This window comes from Dromiciops gliroides, chromosome 5 (genome assembly GCF_019393635.1).
Source record: "Dromiciops gliroides isolate mDroGli1 chromosome 5, mDroGli1.pri, whole genome shotgun sequence".
NCBI lineage: Eukaryota > Metazoa > Chordata > Mammalia > Microbiotheria > Microbiotheriidae > Dromiciops > Dromiciops gliroides.
Genome location: NC_057865.1, coordinates 280,506,471 through 280,530,408, shown reverse-complemented (window position 1 = coordinate 280,530,408; position 23,938 = coordinate 280,506,471). Strand labels below are relative to the sequence as shown.

General features: G+C 40.6%; 1 protein-coding gene across 1 annotated transcript in view; it reads right to left on the bottom strand.

The window, feature by feature from the left end:
* Positions 1-22,521, bottom strand: part of STAB2 (stabilin 2) — a 173,128-nt gene extending 150,607 nt beyond the window's left edge. Inside the window, exons 1-5 of the mRNA XM_043969353.1 lie at positions 22,428-22,521; positions 13,592-13,725; positions 12,654-12,769; positions 4,385-4,470; positions 3,221-3,290 (exon numbers count right to left, since the gene is read on the bottom strand). Of these exons, the coding sequence (XP_043825288.1) occupies positions 3,221-3,290; positions 4,385-4,470; positions 12,654-12,769; positions 13,592-13,725; positions 22,428-22,508 (487 nt within the window). The 5' untranslated portion in view covers positions 22,509-22,521. The remainder of the gene's footprint in view (positions 1-3,220; positions 3,291-4,384; positions 4,471-12,653; positions 12,770-13,591; positions 13,726-22,427) is intronic.
* Positions 22,522-23,938: the final 1,417 nt, after the last annotated feature.

Below are 23,938 nucleotides of genomic sequence, written 5' to 3'. Positions count from 1 at the left end.
TGTATATGTGACAACTATATAAATAATAAAAGTAAATTCTATATATTTATCCTCTGAACACCCACAGTAGATAAATTGGAGATAATCATGGGGGAGGGAATTGCTATTAAGAGGGAGAGGGAAAGGTAGGATGTTAGCTGAGTGCAGTTAACTTTTGATGGCCTCACCTGCATCATCTGTAAAATGGGAGGGTGGGACTAAGATCACCAAGGTCCTTTCTAGCTATTTTATCCAGTTTCTGTGGCTGTTGAGTAGCATGGGGGAAGGACTAAGTCAAACAAGTGTTCTTGGGGTTGAGAGCTGGGATAGGAAAGCCAGGGACTCGCCTGAACACTTGGTCAGCAGAGCACAAGGTAACTTGGGACGTGGGGTTGCCAAATTTGCCACTCTTTTTGCTCAGATAAAGGGATCAGGGACGCTAATGTACAACGAATGGTGAAGAGGGAGAGGGAGAAAGCTATTGCTAAGAATATAGATGCCTGGGGCTACTGGGACATAAGTGAATTGTGCTTTTGCTGGGTGTGCTATTGGAGGAGGAGATGCCAATCGCAGGAGATGGGTCTCCTGTGTTGCCCAAACCTATGAGGCAGATGCTTTTCATTCCCTGGGCTGTGACTCACTCGGTAGGTCACAGGAACAGGTCGACAAGATGGAAAGCCTGGGGAGCAGAAGCTCTGAATCATCTCAGAGCTCATAAACAGCTCAGGCCGAGAAATGTTCTTACAGCAGACAAAAATAGCTGTTGCAAATAACACCAGAGCTGAGAGGTTTCCTGCTGAGATGTAGCGAGATGTACAATGTCTCATACCACCTCCACCATGACAATATGAGACAACACTGGCACCCAGTGGATGGACCACCTTGGAAAAAGTTTCTTTTTGTGGTTGGTGGCATGGATTCTCTTTTGTGGATGCAAGGAAGTCCTTTGTCAGAACTGCCAGGCTGCAAGGGATCATTGGACCTCAGGGTCTTAACTCTAGAGAGAGAAGGTACCTTGACTTTACAGAAGAAGAGACTGAGGTCCAAGGTGGCTAAGTACACTAGTTGTCAACTTCATCAAAGGATAAGAAGAGGAAATGAACCTAGGGTAGCTCAAATAAGGCAGTTCTGGAACATGTCATTAAAGTTAACACTAAAAGGATCAGGCATATAATTTAGCACTAAATTTTAAAAGAATTTTACTAAATTATAATTTTACTACATCTTACAATTTTACTAAAATCTGTGCAAATGTCCTTTATATACACACAATTACAAGAAGATATGATAATTTTTACTTTGAAATAAAAAATTTTCATCCTCTCTATTTTCTTTCTTACAGATTAAAAAAAAAATCACTGTTGGGGCAGATAGGTAGCACAGTGGATAAAGCACCGGCCCTGGATTCAGGAGTACCCGAGTTAAAATCCAGCCTCAGACACTTATTAGCTGTGTGACCTTGGGCAAGTCACTTAACCCCCATTGCCCCGCCAAAAAAAAAAAATCACTGTTATCAATTGGTGCAGGTTGGCTCACTTATATATTCTTAAATTCTGGTCCTTCATTAACATAGGGACACGTTTGACTGTTCCCTCAAGTGCTCCATATGATGCTCTGATTGTTATTATTATAACTGAAGCAAACAGGGTAAAGTGACTTGCCCAAGGTCACACAGCTAGTATGTGTCTGAGGCTAGATTAGAACTCTGGGAGATGAGTCTTCTTGACTCCAGGCCTGGGGCTCTATCTACTGACCTCCTAGTTGCCCTGCCTCAGAATTAGTTAACCCTTTCCCCTTATTTCCTCCAATCACTCATGTCCTGACTCCTATTCCCTTTGCTGGTTGGTATACATGTAGAGTTCAGATGCAGAGCTGATAAAGCCTTCTCCAATGTGGAGGGATTTAGCCCCCACTAGCTTTGGTCCTTACCCTTAGTAAACTCTATAGGTTTTTGTCTGCTTTCCTTCAGTCAAGTGCAACAGCTCATGCTGAGCCCCTGCCCTAGTTCCTTCCTTGGGTGGTCTCCTTTCCTCTTTTGATGAGGCTGATCAGTGTCTTTCACTTTTTTACAGGCTTGGAGGGGGGTCACCTGAACAGTCTCTCCAGCTTTGGAGGGTCCCTAATTTGGAGACCCCCCTATATAGAAGACAAATTGTTTCCACCCTCAGGACTGGGCACAATCAATAGGTGCTGATTGTTGTGGGATGGGAGTGGGTGGGAAGGGGATGAAGTGCACCAGCAAGATCTAAGGAAGCCCAAGATATCCCTCAGGCACAAGCCCAAATGTCAGCTTGCCATGTTTTGGGGGAGTTTGGAGGTTGGCGGGGTACTGAGTAAATCCTTTGAGAGTTAGCTTTCTGTGGTATTGGCTCATAAAGATTTTACTTTGGCTAGCTTTTCTTTTTCTGTCCTGTATTTTTGGCTATAATTACTCTATACCTGGTCCATGATTTCTCTTATGGGTTTTTTGAGAGCTAGTGAGGATTGGGAAAAATGTCTAGAATTGTGCCACAAAAAATGTTGACTGTATGATTGATGAGGCATTGGGAGAAGGCCTTAATGGGAGACAAGATAGGAAGCTATCACAGAATTTGAAAGTTGGATTTATTTGGATTCTTGGAACTCAGGTTAAAAATTCCTGGTTTAGTTCAATCTTTGTAACTGGCAGCATTCCATTGTAAGTATGAATCATTGGGTCTTGAATCATCATGAACAAAATATAGACTGTACTGAGTGGAAAGAGTTTATTTTTTACTGGACTATGGACTTAGTGGCAAAAGGGTTGGATTTAGTGTAGGAGGAACTGGGTTGAAATCCTTCCTCTGCCACTTACTACGTTGGTGACCCTGGGGCAGTCACTAGCACTCATTTTGCTACTCTGTAAAATGAAGGGATTGGACTAGATTTTCTCCAGGTTTGCTCCTAGCCTTAACCCCATGATCCTATTATGCCAACTGGGACTTGTCCTAGCAGCATGCCTTCTGATCAGTCCTTACCTTCAGCTAAACCTACCCTTGGCTGATGGAAATACTTCCCCTCTTCGGGCTTCAGTGGGGGATGCTGAGCTATTTGCAAGGACTTTGTGTGGTTTGCTTCTTGACTCATCCTCTTAAAGGATGTTTATTATTAAATCGATATCCCTTTATGATCAATAAAACAAATAAGTAATAGCTAATATTTATGTAATGCCTTAAAGTTGGCAAAGTTCTTTGCAGGCATTCTTTCATTTGATTGGGCAAACCTGAAGTGCAGTTGGGTCCAAACAAGTTTTCCTTAGCGCAGGTTTCACAAGCTGTTCCACCAAATCCCTCCTGCAGAACAGGACAGAAAACACGTCACTAGACTAAACAGAACCCATGATCCTCTCTGAATGCTCTCTTACTATACTGTGTCTTCTCATCAATGAGATGGGATAAAGGTATGAGAAAACAGAATTCTCTGACCTCTGTTCATTCGCACACCTTGACCCCAGTATCTTGTGCTAACTCTACCATCATCTCTGTGTGTAAATCCTTTTCCTCCTCTAAGCACTGTGCAGGCATCCCCTCCACCAGGAAGCCTTCTCTGATATCCCCCATTCCAATGGAAAGCTTCATTCTTCCACCTCGAATTTTCTTTTGTCTGAACTTCTCCTTTGCCCCAGAGCATCCTCTCTTGTTTGTATTATACGCATTCATGCTGTATATAGAGATGATATGGTGGAGTGCATAGAGAACCGAGCTGGAATTGAGGAAGACTCAGGTTCAAGTTTCCTTTCTGATGAACATGGGCTGTGCAACCTTACAGGCTCATTGTGAAGGTCACCTAAGAGAAGTCACAGGATTGTTGATTTGATCATAGATTTAGAGCCAGAAGGGACCTCATTTAGTCCAGTCCCATCATTTTCCAGGGGAGGAAACTGAGGTGATTTCATAGGTCACAGGATATGATCTTATCAGACCAAACACCCAGAGCTAGAAGGGACCTCAGAGCCCATTTAGTCCAACCTCCTCATGAGGTCATCGAGGTAGTCAGTGGCAGAAAGAGGATTTGAACCCAGTTCCTCTGATTCCAAATTCAGAACTCTCACAAACAGCATTATGATGTTATAATTAGGATGATAAGGGGATGGATAGATTGTGAGCTACGCCAAACTGAAGGAACGCCCATGACTGGTGGGGTCAAAGAACCATTAAGAAATGGGGGATCGGGGCAGCTAGGTGGCACAGTGGATAGAGCACCAGCCCTGGGGTCAGGAGGACCTGAGTTCAATTCCAGCCTCAGACACTTAACACTTACTAGCTGTGTGACCCTGGGCAAGTCACTTAACCCCAATTGCCTCACCAAAAAAAAAAAAAGAAATGGGGGATCTCTAGTAGCTAATGTCAGAGAGTGAGAGGTTTGGAGAACTTATCCTTGAACTTACTGAACAAATGCAGCTTCCATTTCCTTCAATGCCATCGGAACAATGCCCCCTGCCACTACAAGGGGACTTCTCTCCTCCAGGACATTCTGAAGGAAAGAATTGAGAAGTCAGAGCTGGTAACAAGAACAACAAACAATAACAATGATAAATAAGGCCATGCTCACAGAAAAGGTAGATGAATGGCAGGATGATGGGAGTTTAGACCTGTCCCCAACCAAGGCAGCACAATGGGCAAATACTTCTTTTGCACAAGACATGGCCTTGGCATCTCTGGAGTGGAGGCAGAGGGGGAGGATATGTGCTCCCATGGGGTGAGCCCTGGCTCTAGTCTCAAAGGATTCAAATCTCTTGTCTGAGATTCAAGATGTCATTGGGCAAATCACTGCAAACCTTAGAACCTCAGTCTCTCTCTCTCTCTCTCTCTCTCTCTCTCTCTCTCTCTCTCTCTCTTTTTTTTTAAGTGAGGCAATTGGGGTTAAGTGACTTGCCCAGGGTCACACAGCTAGTAAGTGTTAAGTGTCTGAGGCCGGATTTGAACTCAGGTCCTCCTGACTCCAGGGCCAGTGCTCTATCCACTGTGCCACCTAGCTGCCCCTAACCTCAGCCTCTTCATTTGTAAAAGGATATGGTTGGATTGGATGACCTCCAAGGTCCTTCTTAGTTTTAATTCTAGCTATCATTGGTCAGTTTGTAAGTTGTCTTTTTGTTGTTGCTAGACTGTTAGTTCCTGGAGGGCAGGGACTATCTTTAACCTCTCTTTGTATCCCCAGTACTTAGCATAGTGCCTGACACATAGTAAGTACACAAATGTTTACTGACTTAGCTTGCTACTAGAAACCATGTTTGAGCCGAGAGAACTGTCAAATAAGGGACTTGGGCAGTGAGAGAAATTATTATCATGTTAATAACTAATTATTAAATTAGGATCCAGGATTTTCCCCTATTTCCTCATTAAGGCCCTTGTTAAAGCTCTTGTTAAAGTCAGTCTCTGAATGACAGGACTGGTTGATGAGATTACCCCTGTTCCTCAAGGAACAAGCTCTTTGATCTTTGGGGGACTTCTGCCCATCTATGAGACCTGACTTCAGTTAATAGAGTATAAAGAGAATCCAGTCTGGGTGAATCGTTACCCTGGGGAAAGAAGCCCCTGTCCTCATACTTCTCCATTAGAGTTCAGGATGACTCAGCTCATGAAGGAGAAAAACCAGATGGAGGTGGATTCTCTTGTCCAGACTGCTGGAGGTGGCAGAGTCTCATGAACAAGCCACATTTCTAGCAGGAGGAGCTTAAGACATTTAGCCCACTTCCTCATTAAATGTCCACCAATCAGGGTCTCCACTGGGGGTCTTTGGGTAATGAGAGAAACACTGACCATCATTTTTTTTGATTGCCAGATAGCCTAATTAAGAAATTGATTATTAACTACTCAGAAACTCTATCTCAGAATTTTTCATCCCTCCCAACTTGTAAGGGAATGATCTAAAAGTCATGGAATTGCTCTTAAGTTCAGCTGTGTGAATTATGTGCTGCTAAGATTTTGGGGTGGGTATCTGTGACTGCATTTGTGAATTGATATGGGCTACAGGTATCCTTGGAATGCCCTTTCTTTTCACCTCTGACTCTGGGAATCCCTGATGCCTTTTAAGGCCCAGCTAGAGTGCTGCTTCGTATACTTGGCCTTTCATCATTCCTCCTTTTCATGTCTGCTCACAGTGTCCTCCCTGCCCTGAAATGATTTTGTATTACCAGCATGTACTTGTCGTAGCTTTACCCAGCTCTTCCCTTTTTCCAGCAGTATGTAAGATCCTTGAGGGCAGGGGCTGATTCAGTTTTGTCTTTGCCCAATTCCTGACATAGTGCCTGGTACTTTTTTGGGTTTGGTCCAGTGATTTCACTGGTATGGGAAAAGTCTTGATGAGTAAACTGCTAGGGATACAGATCAACACTTACTTGGCAACTGAGAATCTTAGCAAATTGCAAAGGGCTCCTATGGAGAGGTTAAAGGGTGAACTACCTAGATGTGGTTCAGAAATTTAGGGCCAGAAGGGACTGTAGAAAGGCACCTTTCTCGTTTCTACAGACAAAGAAATGAAAGCTTACAGAAGTTATGAGATTTGCCCCTGGTCCTGTAGGCAGTCAGGGTGAATCCAGCACCTCCTTGACTCCAAGTTTGGTGCCCCCATTACTTTTATCATGCACATTGAATTCTAGTTGGTATTTCCTGTTTGTGGTGCAACGGTTTTTTGAAAACTCATTTCCAGACTGCTTCAAGTTACTTTTTTTCCAAAGCTAAAAAAAAACCCAGCAGGAGGCATATCTCTAATGCTCACCAAAGCAATTTCCCATGCTCTCATTTAACAAAATGTCCAGAACTGCAATTTTCTGAGTTCCCACTTGTAATAGCTATCAGTGGCCATAGTCTCCCCTACCCCCAGGAGAAGTTTCTGGGGGCATTGTGTACTAAAATAGCTGATAAAACTATTTTGGGTCACAGGGGTTCCATTTTCCCCAAGTCATCATCAGGACTCTGAATGGCCTCCTGTTTGTCCATTTTTCTCAATGAAGAGGTCAAGCCGTTATCAGCTGCTCAGCAGAGCTTCATATTGTTCTGGAGCTTTGAGGAGGTAGATAATGAGCTTCCTTTGGGCAAGAGGCTAGGGTCCTCCTAGGAATTCTAGTTTCAAAAATAGGGAAAATACCAATTAATTGTCAACAGCTGGGTATGAAACATTGCTGGTTGGATTTTGAGATAATGTGAATGTTTGTTTCATGGGTTTTCCCATTTATATCCCTGGTTGGAATTGTGGATCCTGATGGGAAATATTTGAGCACGGTGACCTTGGCAGAATCCGGGACATTTAGGCGATGGCTCTCCAATAAACGTGTTATCAGTCCTCTTGCTTCTATTATTGAGACTGGATCCCAGAGCTTTGGAAAGGACTTCATGGGCTATCTTGGCTAACTCCCAAATTTTACAGATAAGGAAATTGAGGCCCAGAGAGGTTCAGTGATTTGCCTGAAGTCACACAAATAGTTTCAAAGCATATCTAAAAAAAAGAATCCTTTTACAACATACCTGTCAAATTGCTTGTCCACCTATAGCTGAAAGAACTTGGATGAAAGATAAACGAATACTTTTGGGTTTAGATACCGAAGACCTGTGTTTAAATCATGCCCTTGACACTTAGCTACCTGTGTGTTTAACCTCTCTTAACCTTTTTTGTGTGATGGTACCCTTTGGCAGTGTGGTGAAAGCTATAGATTCTCAGAATGTTTTTAAATGCAAAAAAAGATCCTCATAGGATTTTTTGTTTGTTTTGTTTTACATTTTTTTTTGGGGGGGCTAATGAGGGTTAAGTGACTTGTGCAGGGTCACACAACTAATAAGTGTCAAATGTCTGAGGTTGGATTTGAACTCAGGTCCTTCTGAATTCAGGGCTAGTACTTTATCCACTGTACCACCTAGATGCCCTGATCCTCATAGTTATCAAAATATTTTAAAAAGGGGGCAGCTAGGTGGTGTGGCGGATAAAGTACCAGCCCTGGATTCAGGAGGACCTGAGTTCAAATCTGGGTCTCAGACACGTGACACTTACTAGCTGTGCGACCCTGGGCAAGTCATTAACCCTCATTGCCCAGCCCCCCGCCCCCCCCCCCCAAAAAAAAAGAAAGAAAAAGAAAGAAGGAAATCAAAATATTTAAAAAGTTCACAGACTTCAGGCTTATAACTTTTGCTCTGTGCCTCAGTTTCTTCATCTGTAAAATGAAAGACTAGATAACCTCTGAAGTTCCTCTCAGTTTTAGAATTATGATCCTATGAGCTGATGATCTAGGAAGTCAACACTTTTCTTTGGACATCAATTTCTTCCTTTATAAAATGATGGGGGCCAGCTAGGTGGAGCGGTGGATAAAGCACCGGCCCTGGATTCAGGAGGACCTGAGTTCAAATCTGACCTCAGACACTTGAGACTAGATGTGTGACTCTGGACAAGTCACTTAACCCTCATTGCCCCGAAAAAAAAAACGATGGGGGGGGTTTCCCTCGAAATGCATACTCTCTCCCTAACTTTGCCTATTAGATCGATTCAAAGCTGAGTCAAGTGCTACCCTATTATGAAGGGTTTCCTCATCTACCCAGCTGTTAATGGTTCCTCCCCAATTACAGTGTCTCTACTTTGACTATATCTTGTATCTATGATCATGCATTGTTTCCCCAAGGCTTTGGCATCTAGAGATCTGAGTTCAAATCCTGGCTCTGATGTTTACTTCCTGTGTAACCTTGGGCAAGTAGCCTAATGGAATCGAGTCTCAGCTTCCTCATCTATGAAAGGAGGTACCATCCCCCCCCAGATCTATGGCCCTATGAACACAAAACTCCCCCTCTATACTTTATTCAATCTGTAACTTAATTAAATCTCATAATTTAACTTAAAATATTTATGAAGTGCCTGGTTAATTCTGGGTTGTTCACGTGTGATATGATCCCTGAGATGAAAGAATTTTGGTTTTGTGTTCCTTAATGAGGATGAACTAAGAAGAATCAGGTATTCTAGCTTTGCCAATTTTAATAAGGGCAAAATCATTAGAATCCCAGTGATTGTAGCTGCATGGGTGACTGGCTGAATTTCATGCGAGATTTCTAAAGGATTTTTGGGTAATGATGTGGATGATTTACTGAGAAGAAAGAATTCTGCCTTGGGAAGTTTATAGTTGCAGACCCTGGGAGTGTGTTTCCTCCAAGTGGAAGCTCAAAGATTCTTTTCCCCTTCCCCTGTCTCTCCTTCTCCCCCCGACTCCCAGAATCCTTATCTCTTCAGGAAATGTAAAGCGATAACCAGACTCTCACTTTGTCATCACTATGACACTTTTTCTTCCACGCGTCACAGGAAGGAAGCCTTTCTAACAAATGCAGCATGTTCACTAACAGGAGATAAAGGGTGTGCTCTCTAGTTCTTCCCCCCTCAGTTGACTGGCAGGAAGAATAAGAAATACCCACACACTGCTCTACTGATCTCCAGACTTACTAGGCTAATACCTAGTTTCTTAAACTGTGGGTTGAGACCCCGTATAGGATCATATAACTTAATGTGGGTGTCTTGAAAATTTTGGCAACAGTAAAAGGTTATGTAAACCTCTGCATACAGGGTTGTGTAAAAATTGGGTGAAAAGGGATCCCAGGTGGAAAAAGTTTAAGAAGACCTGGTCTATTGCACCAATATTCTATTTGGCTGCTTACGCTCTTTCCCTTCTGCTAGTTCCTACTTTACTCTGTATCTATTTTGTAAAGGAATATAAGCTCCTTGAGGGTAGCAATAGTTTGGAGCCCAGAACAATGCTTGAAAAACTGCAGGCACTTAATAAATGCTTTTTGATTGGCAAATTGTTTTTCTAGTTCAGAAGCTCTTAACCTCACCCAACCTCTCCTGGATTCCTTTAAGCAAGTATGGTGAAACCTATGGACACACGAGAATCATGTTTTTAAATGCATAAAATAAAATACATTGGATTATATTGAAATGGTTTATAGACAATAAGATCGCGATGATGTATGATACTGTAGCAAGTCTAATAACTATAGTCATTTTGAAATAATTTCTCATGGTGTTTGATGGGTTAAGGTCAGATACAGAAGTAGAGTTAGGTGTCTGATGGGTTGGAGCAAGGGTGTTTTTGGACACACTTTTAAGTTTTAATTTGCATCATTAACATTATCTCTATCACTTTCTAGACAATAAAAACTTAAATCAAGTTCTAATTTGTTGTTGTTGTTTGTCCTTATTCCCAAAGAGGACCATATCAGGGTGATGTCATGACTTGCAGTGAATTGGATTTAAGTGAGGGAGGGCTGTGCAACGTCACCAACCTCACTCTCTTCTCCAGAGCCATTTGGGTCCAATGGCAAGATACAAAGGATGACTAGAGGTGGCTCTAGATGTTTAAGGCCCAGGGTCACACAGCTAGTAAGTGTCTGAGATGAGATTTGAACTCAGGTCCTTTTGATTCCAGGGCCAGTGCTCTATCCACTGTACCACCTAGCTGCCCCAAAGGTCTAATTTTTCATGTTTGTTGATTTCCAAGGTGCAAATGCTCACACTAAAAGTTTAACAATGAGCTGGCTCCAACACATCCCTGGATTTGGGTTAGGTACCTGATAGTGATGTGGAATTAGGATTGATGATCATAAACTCTATTTTGAGTTGTGTATAATAAGTATAATGTGATATGAAAATAGCTGTCATTTCTACAGGTGACAAAAATCACAGGTACTGCTAATTCTACCATGATTTGTTGCCTACATTTATTTTATTTATTTTTATTTTATTTTTTTGTGGGGCAATGGGGGTTAAGTGACTTGTGCAGGGTCACACAGCTAGTGAGTGTCAAGTGTCTGATGCTGGATTTGAACTCAGGTCCTCCTGAATCCAGGGCTAATGCTTTATCCACTTCGCCACATAGCTGCCCCTGCCTACATTTATAATAGAAAGAAATGCTAAGTTTTTGTTAGAGGTAAGTGAAAATAAAGACATAATTTCTTTCCTATCCAAGTTCACTGACAGCCTGAAATATATTCCCAGATCTAGACCCCAGATTAAAAAGCCCTTTTTCAATTCACCGTCCATACAGCTGCCAAAATGATATTCCTAAAACATAGCTTTGGCCAGTCACTCTCTTGCTCAAATATCTTTAGTGGCTCCCTACTTCCTCTAAGAAAAGATACAAATTCCTCAGGCTGTCTTTAAAGCCTTTGACAAGTTGGCAACCCCATTTATTTCATCTTAGTTCCTTTCCTACTCTCCATTACAGCTAAACTAGCTTAAACCTGTACATAGTACCCCATATCCTGCCTCCTGCCTCCATAACTTTGTAGAGATGGCTCTCCCACACCTGGAACCCTCTCCCTCCTCATTGCTTCCTTTTGCAATGACTGTGTATATTTTGTGCCACTGATCTGTATATATGTCATATACCAGCCTTCTAGAATGTCAGTTCCTTGAGATCAGGTACTATTTTATTTGAGGCAGCTGGGTGGTGCAGTGGCTAGAGCATGGGAACTGGAACAGGAAGTTTTAAGTTCAACTCTAGCCTCAGACTATTTAATTGCTGTGTGACCCTGGAAAAGTTACTTAACTGCCTCTGTTTCCTCATCTATAAAATGAAGATAATAATAGCACCTCCCTCTCAAGGTTGTGTGTCAAATTAGATAATACACATAAAATGTTTTCAAACCTTAAAGCATTATGCAAATGCTAATTATTATTGTTCATTATCTTCATGAGACAATTGGGGTTAAGTGACTTGCCCAAAGTCACACAGCTAGTCAGTGTTAAGTGTCTGAGGTCAAATTTGAACTCAGGTCCTCCTGAATCCAGGGCCGGTGCTCTATCCACTGCACCACCGAGCTGCCCCTGTTAATTATCTTTGTATCTCCATTACTCAGTATAGTCTCATGCACCTATGAGGCTCTCAAAGCATGCTTATTGAATTGAATAATTAGAAGGAATGAAGTGAGCTTTCATGCAACTTCTTTGCCTTTTGTTACCATTTTGATCTCATATTGGGGAACTTTCCTGTGCTCGGTGGGAGACAGCATAATACAAAGGATAGGATGTATTTGAGCTTCTGATTTCAGATCATCTTATTTTTATAGTCTCTATTCTCTTGATCACACTAAACAAAAAGATCAGAGAAAGAGGGGGAAAGTTACATGTTTACAGGACCATAGATCCAGAACTAGAAGGTATCACCTTTGATGGATGAAGAAGCTGAGGCTCAAAGGTATTATAAGCTACTTGCCCAAGGTTATACAGGAAGTAAAGACCATAGTCAGTCAGGACTGGAAGTCATGTGGACTCCATAGCCCCTATGTCTTTTATTGCATGTGAACCATTAGTATTTGCAAAGCAGTTTTCACATATTATCTTATTTGAGCGTCACAATCCTGGCATGGTCAATACCATTTTACTTGTGAGAAAACAGGTTCAGAAAGATTAAGGACTTGCCTGGGCTCAGAGTTAATGAGTGGCAGATGGGAGATTTGAATGTAGATCTGCCCCAACTCCTAATATGCCACTCACAAAACCAAATTCTTCCTGGAAAATTAATTGCGTCTTGAAGGTTTTTTTTTTCATACAGATAAACTGAGTTGAAGAGTATCAGAAGGTTCCATCAGTTTTTCTGATTGCCAAACTTGTTTGTCTATGGAATTGAAGGAGGGTCAGGAAGACATTTGCTATGTGCATAAATCTGAGTTAAGGGTAGGGGCACTTACCCACGCAGTCTGGACCCCAGAATCCTGGGCAGCACAGAGGTTGTAGATATTCCTTCCTGCATATATGTCGGCATCCAGGAAGAGACAGGGCATAATCCCTGACCTTGAAGGAATATCTTGGAGATAGAGAAATAAAAAAAGGGGGGGGGGCGATTAGGCACACATTAAAAATTTAAGAAATCTTCTAGAAGGCTCCTTAGAGGAAACCCTAAATAAACCAGTTTTGATAAAGGAATGCAACTCATTGAACCAGATGAACTACTTATTGAATCAATAAATCAACATTTATTAAGCACTTCCTGTGTGTTAGGCATTGTGCTAAGTATGGGGGTTAAAAAGATGTAAAATCAAACACTTTGTATTCTCAAGTTTGTATTCTGTTTTCACAACCCAATTATCCTGTTTATAGAGATGAAACACACCAAGAACTTCTACGGGAGAAATGAAAAGGTGGAACTTGAGGCAATTAATTTTTTTAAAAAAAGGTTCAAGTTTTTTGGGGGGAGGCTGGGAGGAGAGGGACTAGACACGTGGTCATTAATGTAGGGAACTCCCAGTTGAAGAAAATTCATCTACCAGAGAAAGTTCACACTTTCTTTGAAACCCAGTGTCTCAGAGAGTTACTTAAAGCACTGTATGGTTAAGTGACTTGTTCAGGATCATATAGCCAGTATGTGTAAGAGGTGAGACTTGAACCCAGGTCGTTCTGGCTTTGACAGCTTGGCATGCACTTTGTCAAACCACCTCTCTTTTATTAAAATTTGAATGAAAGACAATATAAAGATTCAAATGAATAGATTTAAGACACAGATTTCTTGATGTATTGGAAGAATAAGAGAGAGTTTCAAGAAGCTACTTTGTGGCAGGTCAGTTTCAGGTTGAAGAAATTCTCCCAGCTGTAGTCAATTTCTCCAATAGGACTTGTCCATGGTACTTACCTACAGTCTCGCACTCCTGAAGAGCCATTGGTCACTTTAGTGTAACCTTCTGGACAATTGATGCGTAGGTTGAGACTACAAGATCGGCACTCAGTCCTGGTGGTAATGAGAGTCTTCTTGTCACATCTATTTGCCTGGGGAAAATTATGAAATAGTCTCAATTCATATTCTGGAAGTCTAGGGGAAGCTAAGTGGCATAGTGGATAGATCACTGGCCCTAGAATCAGGAAGACAGTTCAAATCTGGTCTCAGATGCTTGATACTTACTAGCTATGTGGCCCTGGAAAAGTCACTTAACCCTGATTGCCTTGCAAAAAAAAAATAATATTCTGCCAGTCTTTTGTGAACATCCCATCATCAATTATGTTCATTTAAACAACTATTTATCTGGGGTCTGGATCCCAGCTATAATGTTCTTGAGACAAATTTCACTTGCAAAATAGCTATTTAAAATGGGAGAGACGTTTCAGCCTGGTTGGGTGCAGTTCAATTCAGTTCAATTCAACATCAAAGGAATTTTAAAAGCACCTATATGCAAGGAATTGAACTAGGTGCTAGTTATTTTTATTGTTGCTCTTCAGACATGTAATTTCACTGGTGTATTGAACGACATTTTATATGGTTTTATAAATTGCCTGAAGGTGCAGAGAGGGTAAGGACCATACCACACAATCACTATATGCCAGAAATCAGACTTGAACCCAGGTTTTCCTGATTCTGAGTCAGGTTTCCTATCATCTATGTCAAGATACATTGTATATACACAGCCAAAAATGTTAAAACCTCACAAACAACAAAATCCTCCTTTTTTTCCCCTAAGGGAACTTACATTTGACCTCGGGCTACAATGTGAGATCCTAGATGCATTGGTTTAAAGCTAGAAAGGACCTTTGAAGTGATTAAGTTAAAAACTCTTTTTTAACAGATGAGTAAACTGAGGTATAGAAAAGTAAAATGACTTATCTACAGTTGCATTGAGAGTGTCAATCAGAATTTTAATCCAGGTTCTCTGACTCCAAATTAAGAATGTTCCCCACCCCCTCCACACTTCCAAACATTAAAAAAAATAATCTAAGATCACACAGAAGAGGGAGGAAGCGATAACAATGAGGAAAACACTCTGAGAATCAGAGGTGAAGAGGGTTGCATTTTAAGTCTGGAAGGACAGCCTGTGCAAAATTTCAGAGACAGAAGTTGCCAAATGCAAAAAAATAGCCAATGGAAGAGGTTGATTAAAAGGTAGGGAAACCTCGAGAGGCAGCCAGGTGACACAGTGGAAAGAGCACAGGGCCCAGACCTGGAACACCTTACCAGCTAGCTGTGGGACACCCAGGAAGCCACTTAATCTCTCTCAGGCTCAGCTTCCTCCTCTATGAAATGGGGATAGAAACTCCCAGTGTTGTGAGTATTAGGTGAGCTATTTGTCAAGTGCTTGGCAAACCTCAAAGCACTATGCAAATGCTAGCTATTCTTATTATAATAAATGCTAGTTGAAGGAGGATATTGTGAAATAAGGCTGAAAAGGGAGAGTGAAGCTAGAAGGGGAATAACATTAAATATCAAGCTAAAGTATATTTTGTCTTAGAGGTGACTGGGAGCCTATGACAATCTTTTAGCAGGGTCAGATCTGGGCTTCGAAGAGAGTATTTTGGCAGCTGTGTGGAAGATGGATTAGAATGGGTTCTAGTTAGGGTCTTCCAAGGAAATAGGTCACAGAATCTGCTGTTCTCAAGAATCACAGAACCAGAGTTGGGAGGGACTGCAGAGATCATCTGGTTCAAGCCATGTCTGAATAAGGATACCCTACAAAAACTCAACCAATAGTTGTCCAAAAGGTTTGCCCAACATTTGTTCCATATATCTATCTATATTTATATATCTGTAGATCTGTATCTATCTATCTATATAGTGTGTGTGTATGTGTGTGTATGTGTGTGTGTGTGTGTGTGTGTGTGTGTGTGTGTGTTTTGCAGGGCAATGAGGGTTAAGTGACTTGCCCAAGGTCACACAGCTAAGTAAGTGTCAAGTGTCTGAGGTCAGATTTGAATCCAAGACTGGTGCTTTATCCACTGCGCCACCTAGCTGCCCTGTTCCATATATATATTTACTGAACATTTACTGTGTATACAGCAGTGTGCCAGAGACTATGAGAGTTAGAGAAATATAATTGTTCCTACTGCAAAAAAGACTTGTAATCACATTGAAGAGATGAGACATATACAAATGAAATTATTGAACATACATATGCCTATTAAATATACATATATATTCAGTATATATATACATATTGAATATACATATACAAATGAAATGATTGAAGAGCAACACAATATAGAATATGATAAAGTGTACTACAGAAAAGTTCAGATTGTTTCTCCATATCCCAGCTTCCTACCCTTTGTCTGTAACTCAGTACCACCCCTTGTCCTGGCACTGATTTTCTTTAACATTTCAAAAATTAATTTTGAATGAGCAAGCATTTATCTTCTCTCCCTTGCACAATTCTTCTCCAAATGAAAAAGAAAAAGAGAAAAAGCCAAATCCTTAGAACAAATAAGGATAGCCAAACAAAATAACTTCCTATGTTGACCATATCCAAAAATGTCTTATTCTGGATTGTGACCCCATCATCTCTTTGTCAGGAGGTGGATCACAGGGTTCTTCAGGGGTTCTCTGGAGTCAAAGTTGGTCCCCACATTCATCAGAATTCTTAAGTCTTTAATAAGTTCTTGTTTGTGTATAAATTGTTCTGGTTCACACTTTACTCTGCATTAGTTCTGACAAGTTTTCCAAGTTTTTCCTAAAATCATCTCTTTTCTTAGAACTGCTTCCAGTGCTGATTTGTAAAGCACCCACTATGTGCTAGGTTCTATGGCTACAAAGCCAAAGGTGAAATAATCCCTGCCTTCAAGGAGTTTATATTCAAATGGTAAGCACCATGTACATGTGTAAGTAGATACAGAAAATAGACAAAATGAATACAAGGTAGTTTGGAGAGGGATGGCACCAGCAGGTGGGGATCCAAGAAAGCCTTGTACCTAAGAAGTAGGTCATTCTCTCTGTCCTCTTCCTTTCACAATCCTTCCCACCTCAGTGCTTACTTATGTTCCCTTTCTCCCTTTTCTAGATATCAAAATCAAATCCATCTTTCAAGAACCAGATGAAATGGCCCTTCCGTTAGGAGTTCCCCACTACTTCCATTTATCCCCTTCCTCCAAGTTCCTTGGATTCCACCTTCCTCTCCCTGCCTTCTTCAAGTTCCTCCTGCTCTGAATCAGTACAGTTCAGTTGAAAGGTTAACCAGTTGGTGTGGCAGCTAGGTAGCACAGTGGATAGAGCACTGGCCCTGGATTCAGGAGGATTTGAGTTCAAATCCAGCCTCAGACACTTGATACATACTAGCTGTGTGACCCTGGGCAAGTCACTTAACCCCAATTGCCTCACCAAAAAAAAAAAAAAAGGTTCACCAGTTAGTTAGAACCAAAGCTTTGAGGTAGAGGGGGGCTTTAAAATGTCGGTTCCTTGAGGGCAGGGACTATTTGATTTTTGTCAGGACTTAGAAGAGTGTCAAGGCATAATAGTCACATCAGACATGCTTATTGAATTAAAATAGTGAGGTATGATGATGGGATGTTAGACCTGGAGTGAGGAAGATCTGTGGTGGGATACCATTCCAGACACTTGGCAGTTGTGGGATTCTGAGCAAGTCATTTCACTTCCCTGGGCTTTGTTTTTCTCACCAGTTAAATGGGAGGTTGGACTTGAAGCACTCTAAGGTCTTTTCTGTGAGCCTATGATCCTTCCTGCATGACTTTAGGTAAATCACTTGCCCTCTCTGACTCTCAGGTACCCATCTGTAAAATGAGGGGATTGGACTCAAAGATATCTAAAGTCCCTTCCAGCCCTAACTCCATGACCATATAACTTAGTGAATTAGCTCACCTAGCTCTCCCATTTTACATGCCTCTGATGGCCCAGTCTCCATCTAGAATGAATATTTCTTTTGTTGTTGTCCCTGCCTCTCGATGGTATCCAGCAAGTTCTGGACACGTAATAGATGCCTAATGATGTTTTCTTCTTATAATCAGAGATATAGAGATAGAGGGAATCATACCATATATTTAGACCTGGAAGGAATCTCAGAAGTCAATGAATCTAGACTTCATTTATTTATTTGTTTGTTTATTTGTTTATTTATTTTGTGGGGCAATGGGGGTTAAGTGACTTGCCCAGGGTCACACAGCTAGTAAGTGTCAAGTGTCTGAGGCTGGATTTGAACTCAGGTCCTTCTGAATCCAGGGCAGGTGCTCTATCCACTGTGCCACCTAGCTGCCCCCAAGTCATCGAATCTAAACCCCTCATTTAAGAGATAAGGGAAACTGGGAATGGGGAGGATTATGTAACTTGTCCAGGGTCCCATAGTTAATACCTGTCTGAGACAGTACTTGGGTCTTCTTCCCAGTCCCAAGTCCAAGGCTTTATCTACTATTCCATGGTCTCTCAGTTCAAGTCAGCTAGGTGCCTACTATATGCCAGATACTGCCAAGTTCTGGGGATATGGTGACAAAGATGAAGCAGTCCAGTGTGCTCAGAAGCTATTTGGTCTACCCCTTTCATTTTGTAAATGAGTAAACTGAATTCCTGAGAAGTCAAGCAACTTGTCCAAGGTTGGGCAGGCAGTAAGTGGCAGGGGTAGGATTTGAACCCAGGTCTTCTAGCTCCAGATCCAGCACATACTTTAGCATGAGATCATTGGAAGGTCCTTTCTAGTTCTACCTGCATATGAAGTTATCTAAATGGATGGCATAGCCCAGAGAATTCCACTTCTCAAGTGATTCAAATTTGAAATAGAAACAACCTGGAATATTCCAACCACAGGGGGTGGGGGTAGAGACATGATGTGGTGGCAAAAACATTGATTTTGCAGTTAGATGACCTTAGTTTGAATCCTGGCTCTACAACCTTGGGTCTCTTTTTCTATATAGATCTCAGTTGCCTCATCTATAAAATGAGTAGGTAGTACTAGCTGATGCGATCCATTATAGCTTTGGTTCCTCCTAGCTCTATGATCCCTAAGGTTTTTTCTTTTCTTCTAGTTCTAGATCCTTTGATTTCTGGGTAATAAAAGCAATAACACCCAAAACAATTTGAATTGACACTCTGTGAAACTGCTGGGATCTTGAAGTTAGATTCCAGTTTTTCTGAATAAGCATTCCCCACCATTTTATCTTTAGATTATTATATCAAATGGCAGATAACACAATTCACCCTTCCCTTTTTCTCCCATACCTATTAGGCAATTTCAAACATTTCTTTCTTATAGTGCCACTGGCTTTCCAATTTTCCCTGTCAAGTTAGGAACCTCATTCACAGATTCATCAATTCTTGGACTTGGAAGAGAATGATAAATATATTACTTCTTTCCACACGTAAGGCTCCCAACCTAGTTCAGACCTTCTGCACCTCTTGCTTGATCAATTGCCACAGCTTCCTAATTGATCTCCCTACTTCTAGTCTCTCTCCCTCTCCAAACTATTTTCCACAAAGGTGCTAAAGGGATATTTCTAAAGTACAAGCCTGAATGTGTTACTTCTCTATTTAATAAACTCCAATGCCTCATTCTTTCTAATTTGTCTATAGCTTCTACTTCTAGATTTATTACACATTACCCTCTTTTTTACACTCTACATTCCAGTCACAACAGCCGACTTGCTATTTCTCATGCAAAACATTGCATTTCCCATAATGCACAGTTTCCCTAACTTTACCTATTAAGGTCTCTAATTTTCTTCAAAGCTCAGTCAAGCACTATGCTACATGAAGCATTTCCTCATCTACCCAGTTGTTAGAAGTTCCTCCCCAAATACAGTGTATCTATTTTGAATATATTGTGTATTTATATGTGTCCATTATTTCTCCTAGACTCCTTGAGAGGAGGGAATGTGAGATTTTTGTCATATTTCAAGTACCCGATCTAGAATAGGAGCCTCATAAATCCTTCTTAATTGACTGAGATACAATATTTTCAAATTTGGACACTTCTATACAGTGGAACAGCAAACTCAGCTTTGAATATCAGCTGAGGCCACGGGGATCTGGAGTGAACCAAACACCTCAAGCCTTGTAACAACAACAACGATGATGATGATGATGATGATGATGATGATGATGACTATGGTGATGGTGGTGGTGTTAATGACAATGATAATTCCCATACTACATAGACTTCAAATCACTTAAAACTCAATAAATAAATGACACCAGCAGAAGACAATTATCCAAAATGGTACCATTTTTGACAATTGCTTGGACATGAAGTTGATCCATAATTACTTAAGAGAATTTTTTTTTTACGGGCAATGGGGGTTAAGTGACTTGCCCAGGGTCACACAGCTAGTAAGTGTCAAGTGTCTGAGGCCGGATTTGAACCCAGGTACACCTGAATCCAGGGCCGGTGCTCTATCCACTGTGCCACCTAGCCACCCCCGAGAAATGTTTTTAATAGCTATCGCTGTGCTGAGCACTTCTTATCTCCAAACTATGTGAAACAAAGAGCTCTCAAAATATAGAGACCTAACCAAGGAGATTAAAATTATGAAGGAACAGAAAGAGGCATATATCATCATCATCATTCTATCTTCTATTAGTCTAGCCCCAAGGATGCTTTCAGTGATTCTGTATAAGATGAGCTTCATCTGAATACTTTTAGTCAGTTACACACACATACACAGAGTAATATTTGTTTGTAATTTTGTTTTGTTTGTTTTACCATATGTGCATTAGTCTATAGAACATTGTATATAAAAGATCAATAGCAGCATAAAATTCTTAGGATCCTTTCTACCTAAATACCATCAAAAAAAGATAAAAAGAAAGTGATAAATGATGATGATTGATTTATTTATTAAAGTAATAATCTAAGTCATAGATGGGTTATTTTTCAGGAGCCTGGATTTATTGACCAAAGCAGATTATGATAGAACCATCACAACATACCACTATAAGCCATGAAAATTCAGCACCATACTAGAACATCTGCATTATAGAAATGAACAATTTTGAAGAACTTCATTCTGATTAATGTAATGATAAATCATAATCCTAGGGGATGAATGAAGAATATTAGCCATTTTCGGACAGAGAAGTCACACACCAATAAGTGGAATGAGACACAAAGATAGTTATGACTAATATGGGAAATTGTTTTGCTTGACTAATTTTATTTGTAACAAGGATTTTCTTACCTCCCTCCACAACCCCTGTGGAGTGACCGGAAAAAAAAAATGCTTGATCATCTAAATAAAAATTAGTTTAAAGAAGCTAAGATCTCAAAACTATTAGAAGACAGTACCTGGTAGATTACATGTAACATAATTATATACAAAATTCTTGAAACCTTTTATAAATGAATTGAAGAACCACCTTTTGATATAGAGGTGATGGACTCAGAGTACAAACTGAGACATAGATATGTTTTGGACATGAAAAATATGGGAATGTATTTTACTTGATTACACATGCTTGTATACAGGAATTCTGTTCTTTCTTTTTTTTAATGGTTAGGAGATGATGAAGAGAGGTGGGAAGGAGAGAGTAAATTTTTGTTTATTAAAATTAATTAAAGTAATTAAAATTAAAATTTTAAACCAATTAAAAACTTAATTTTAAAACAATTAAAATGTTAATTTTAAAATAAAAATAGTTAAAATTTAATATAATTAAAAATAATGATTTAAAAGTTAAAAATAATTTAAGACAATTAAAAAAATCTAATATAAGCCATGACAAACCCTATTGGATGACAAATCTTTGTCAAATACATATCTCAAAATATCCTTGTCAACACAATAAAGAACTGTACTGGAAGTGGACCATGAATGCATCCTGACCTGTTACCCAAAATCATTCAGATATTACATTGATCTGTAAAAATGTCAGAAACCGTGTTTTAGTACATGCTAGCATACCGAATATTCATCATTTCCAAGGTACAAAAAGTCAAAAGCTTTCAAAATACAGAGATTCCCCCTCTGGGTTTAAATTTCTTTCATCAAATCTAACTTACAGCATCTGTCTAGGAGCCCATTGGAAAGCAAAAGCCTTAAATAAATGACCAAAAAAAGACCAGTGGCAATGTGTCACAGAGCAGAAAGGGCTGACTTAGTTGTTGGGAAGACACAGGTTCAAGTCATGTCTCTGATGCAAGGGATTCCAGAACTGGAAGGGACCCCAGAAGTTACCTAGTCTACCTTGGAAATTATAATTATAGCTAACGATTTTATATATGTGCAAAGCAGAGGGTCTTAACTTAGAGTTCGTGAACATTCAAAAAACATCTTGATAACTGAATTTCATCACAACTGGTTTCCATTGGAATCCTATTATTTTATGCATTTCAAAATGTTATTTTGGAAATTGGTCTATAGGCTTCACCAAAAGGGTTTATTATGCAAAACAGGTTAAGACATCCTATTTTAAAGGTTTGGAAAGCACAGTTACCTTATTTGATCCTCATAACCACCTTGCAAGGTAGTTGCTATTATCATCTCCATTTTACAAATGGGAAAACTGAGGCCCAGAGAGTTTAAGTAACTTGTCCAAGGTGATACAGTAAGCAACAGAAACTGGATATGAACCTAGGTCCCACAAATTCTTTCTACTATACTATGTCCTAGTTGTGTGACCATAAGCAAATCGTTTAACCTCTCAATGCCTTAGGCAGTTACTGAGGAATTGCCAATATGCATTGGTGGAGGAATTTTCCTGCACAGGGAGTTCCCCATCCTGATAAAATAACAAGAATTGTTATCCTCCAAAAACAGAAAGTTTGTCTTACCTGCTCTTGGGTTTTAGCCAGAGAACAGAGGATATGTATGATGAAACCAAGAAGGAAGGAAGACTTCAGGCTTTTCCTCATGATGAGAAAATATTTGCTCCTTCTCCCCTCTCACCAGAATTCTCTAATTTTGTTAATTACCTAATGGGGGAGGGGAGATATCAGCTGCACTTCATTAACTTTCTCTTAGCAGATCTAGCTCCTTCTCTGTCCAGTCCTTGCTTTTAAGTCAGTTGCCTTCTCTTCCTGTGGAGAACCTCAGGACTGAAACAACAGACATGGGAAACCTGCCCTGGACAGGAAAAATACCAAAATACAGGATTTTAGGGAAAAACGACCATTCCAGTGGTGGATCCACACTACCCCTGCTGAATGACAGGATATCCTGAGAGGCAGGGCCACAGCAAGGCATGTCTGTGCCCTCCACAGCTTTTAAGAACTGTCCTGACCTCTCCAGCCCCTGCCTGACCTGCCCCATGATCCCTTGCCCTGGCACAATTCACAGAGCCAGCCCCATAACTCATCTCCCTCTCTTAGGCCTGGCCCCATGCCCGCTCATACAAATGGAATAAAAACGACCAGACTTTGAATTTGTCAGCATTTTTGCGAGTACCCTGTCCTAGGCACTATCTGGGAAAGAAAGAACTATTGAGGTGCCTGAATTTTGTTGGGAGAAGATAAGAATGGCTAATGGATTATGGGATTAAAGGAAATTGGAAGTCATTATTTTTATGTCATAGCTTTAGAACTAGAAAGGACCTTGGGGGTCATTTTGTTCAATCCTCTCATTTTATAGACGAGGAAACTGAGTCCCAGAGAGGGTGACTTGCCAACAATAACACAGGCATTAAGAGACAAAAAGGTGTGATTTAAATGCTGGTCCTCTGACTCTAGGTCTAGCTTGCTTCTACTGTGCCACAAATTGACATTCTAAATTCCTGTCTACCTACCTCCAAATGACCAGGAGCAAGAAGTCTACCAAAGCTTTCCTTTATCCTCTCCTCTCCAATGATCAGCAATGGAAACAGAAACATGCTTGGAATGATCCTGCTGTGGGGCAGTCATGGATGAATGAATGAATGAATGAATGAATGAATGAATGAATGAATGAATGAATGAAGAAAGAACAAACCATTTATTAAATGCTTACTATGTGTAAAGAACCATACTTTTTTTTTTGTGGGGCAATGGGGGTTAGGTGACTTGCCCAGGGTAACACAGCTAGTAAGTGTCAAGTGTGTGAGGCCGGCTTTGAACTCAGGTACTCCTGAATCCAGGGCTAGTGCTCTATCCACTGCACCACCTAGCTGCCCCCCAAGAACCATACTTTGACATGAGAAGACCTTGATTCAAATCCTGGTTCTATTGGTTGTTGCTTCTGTGTCCTTGGTTCTCGTCTTTATAGATCTTCTTAAAATTTTTTTTTATAATAAAACATTTTTATTTAAAGTTTTGAGTTCCAAACTCCTCTTTCCCTCCCTTCCCTATCCTCTCCCTGAGGTGGTAAGAAA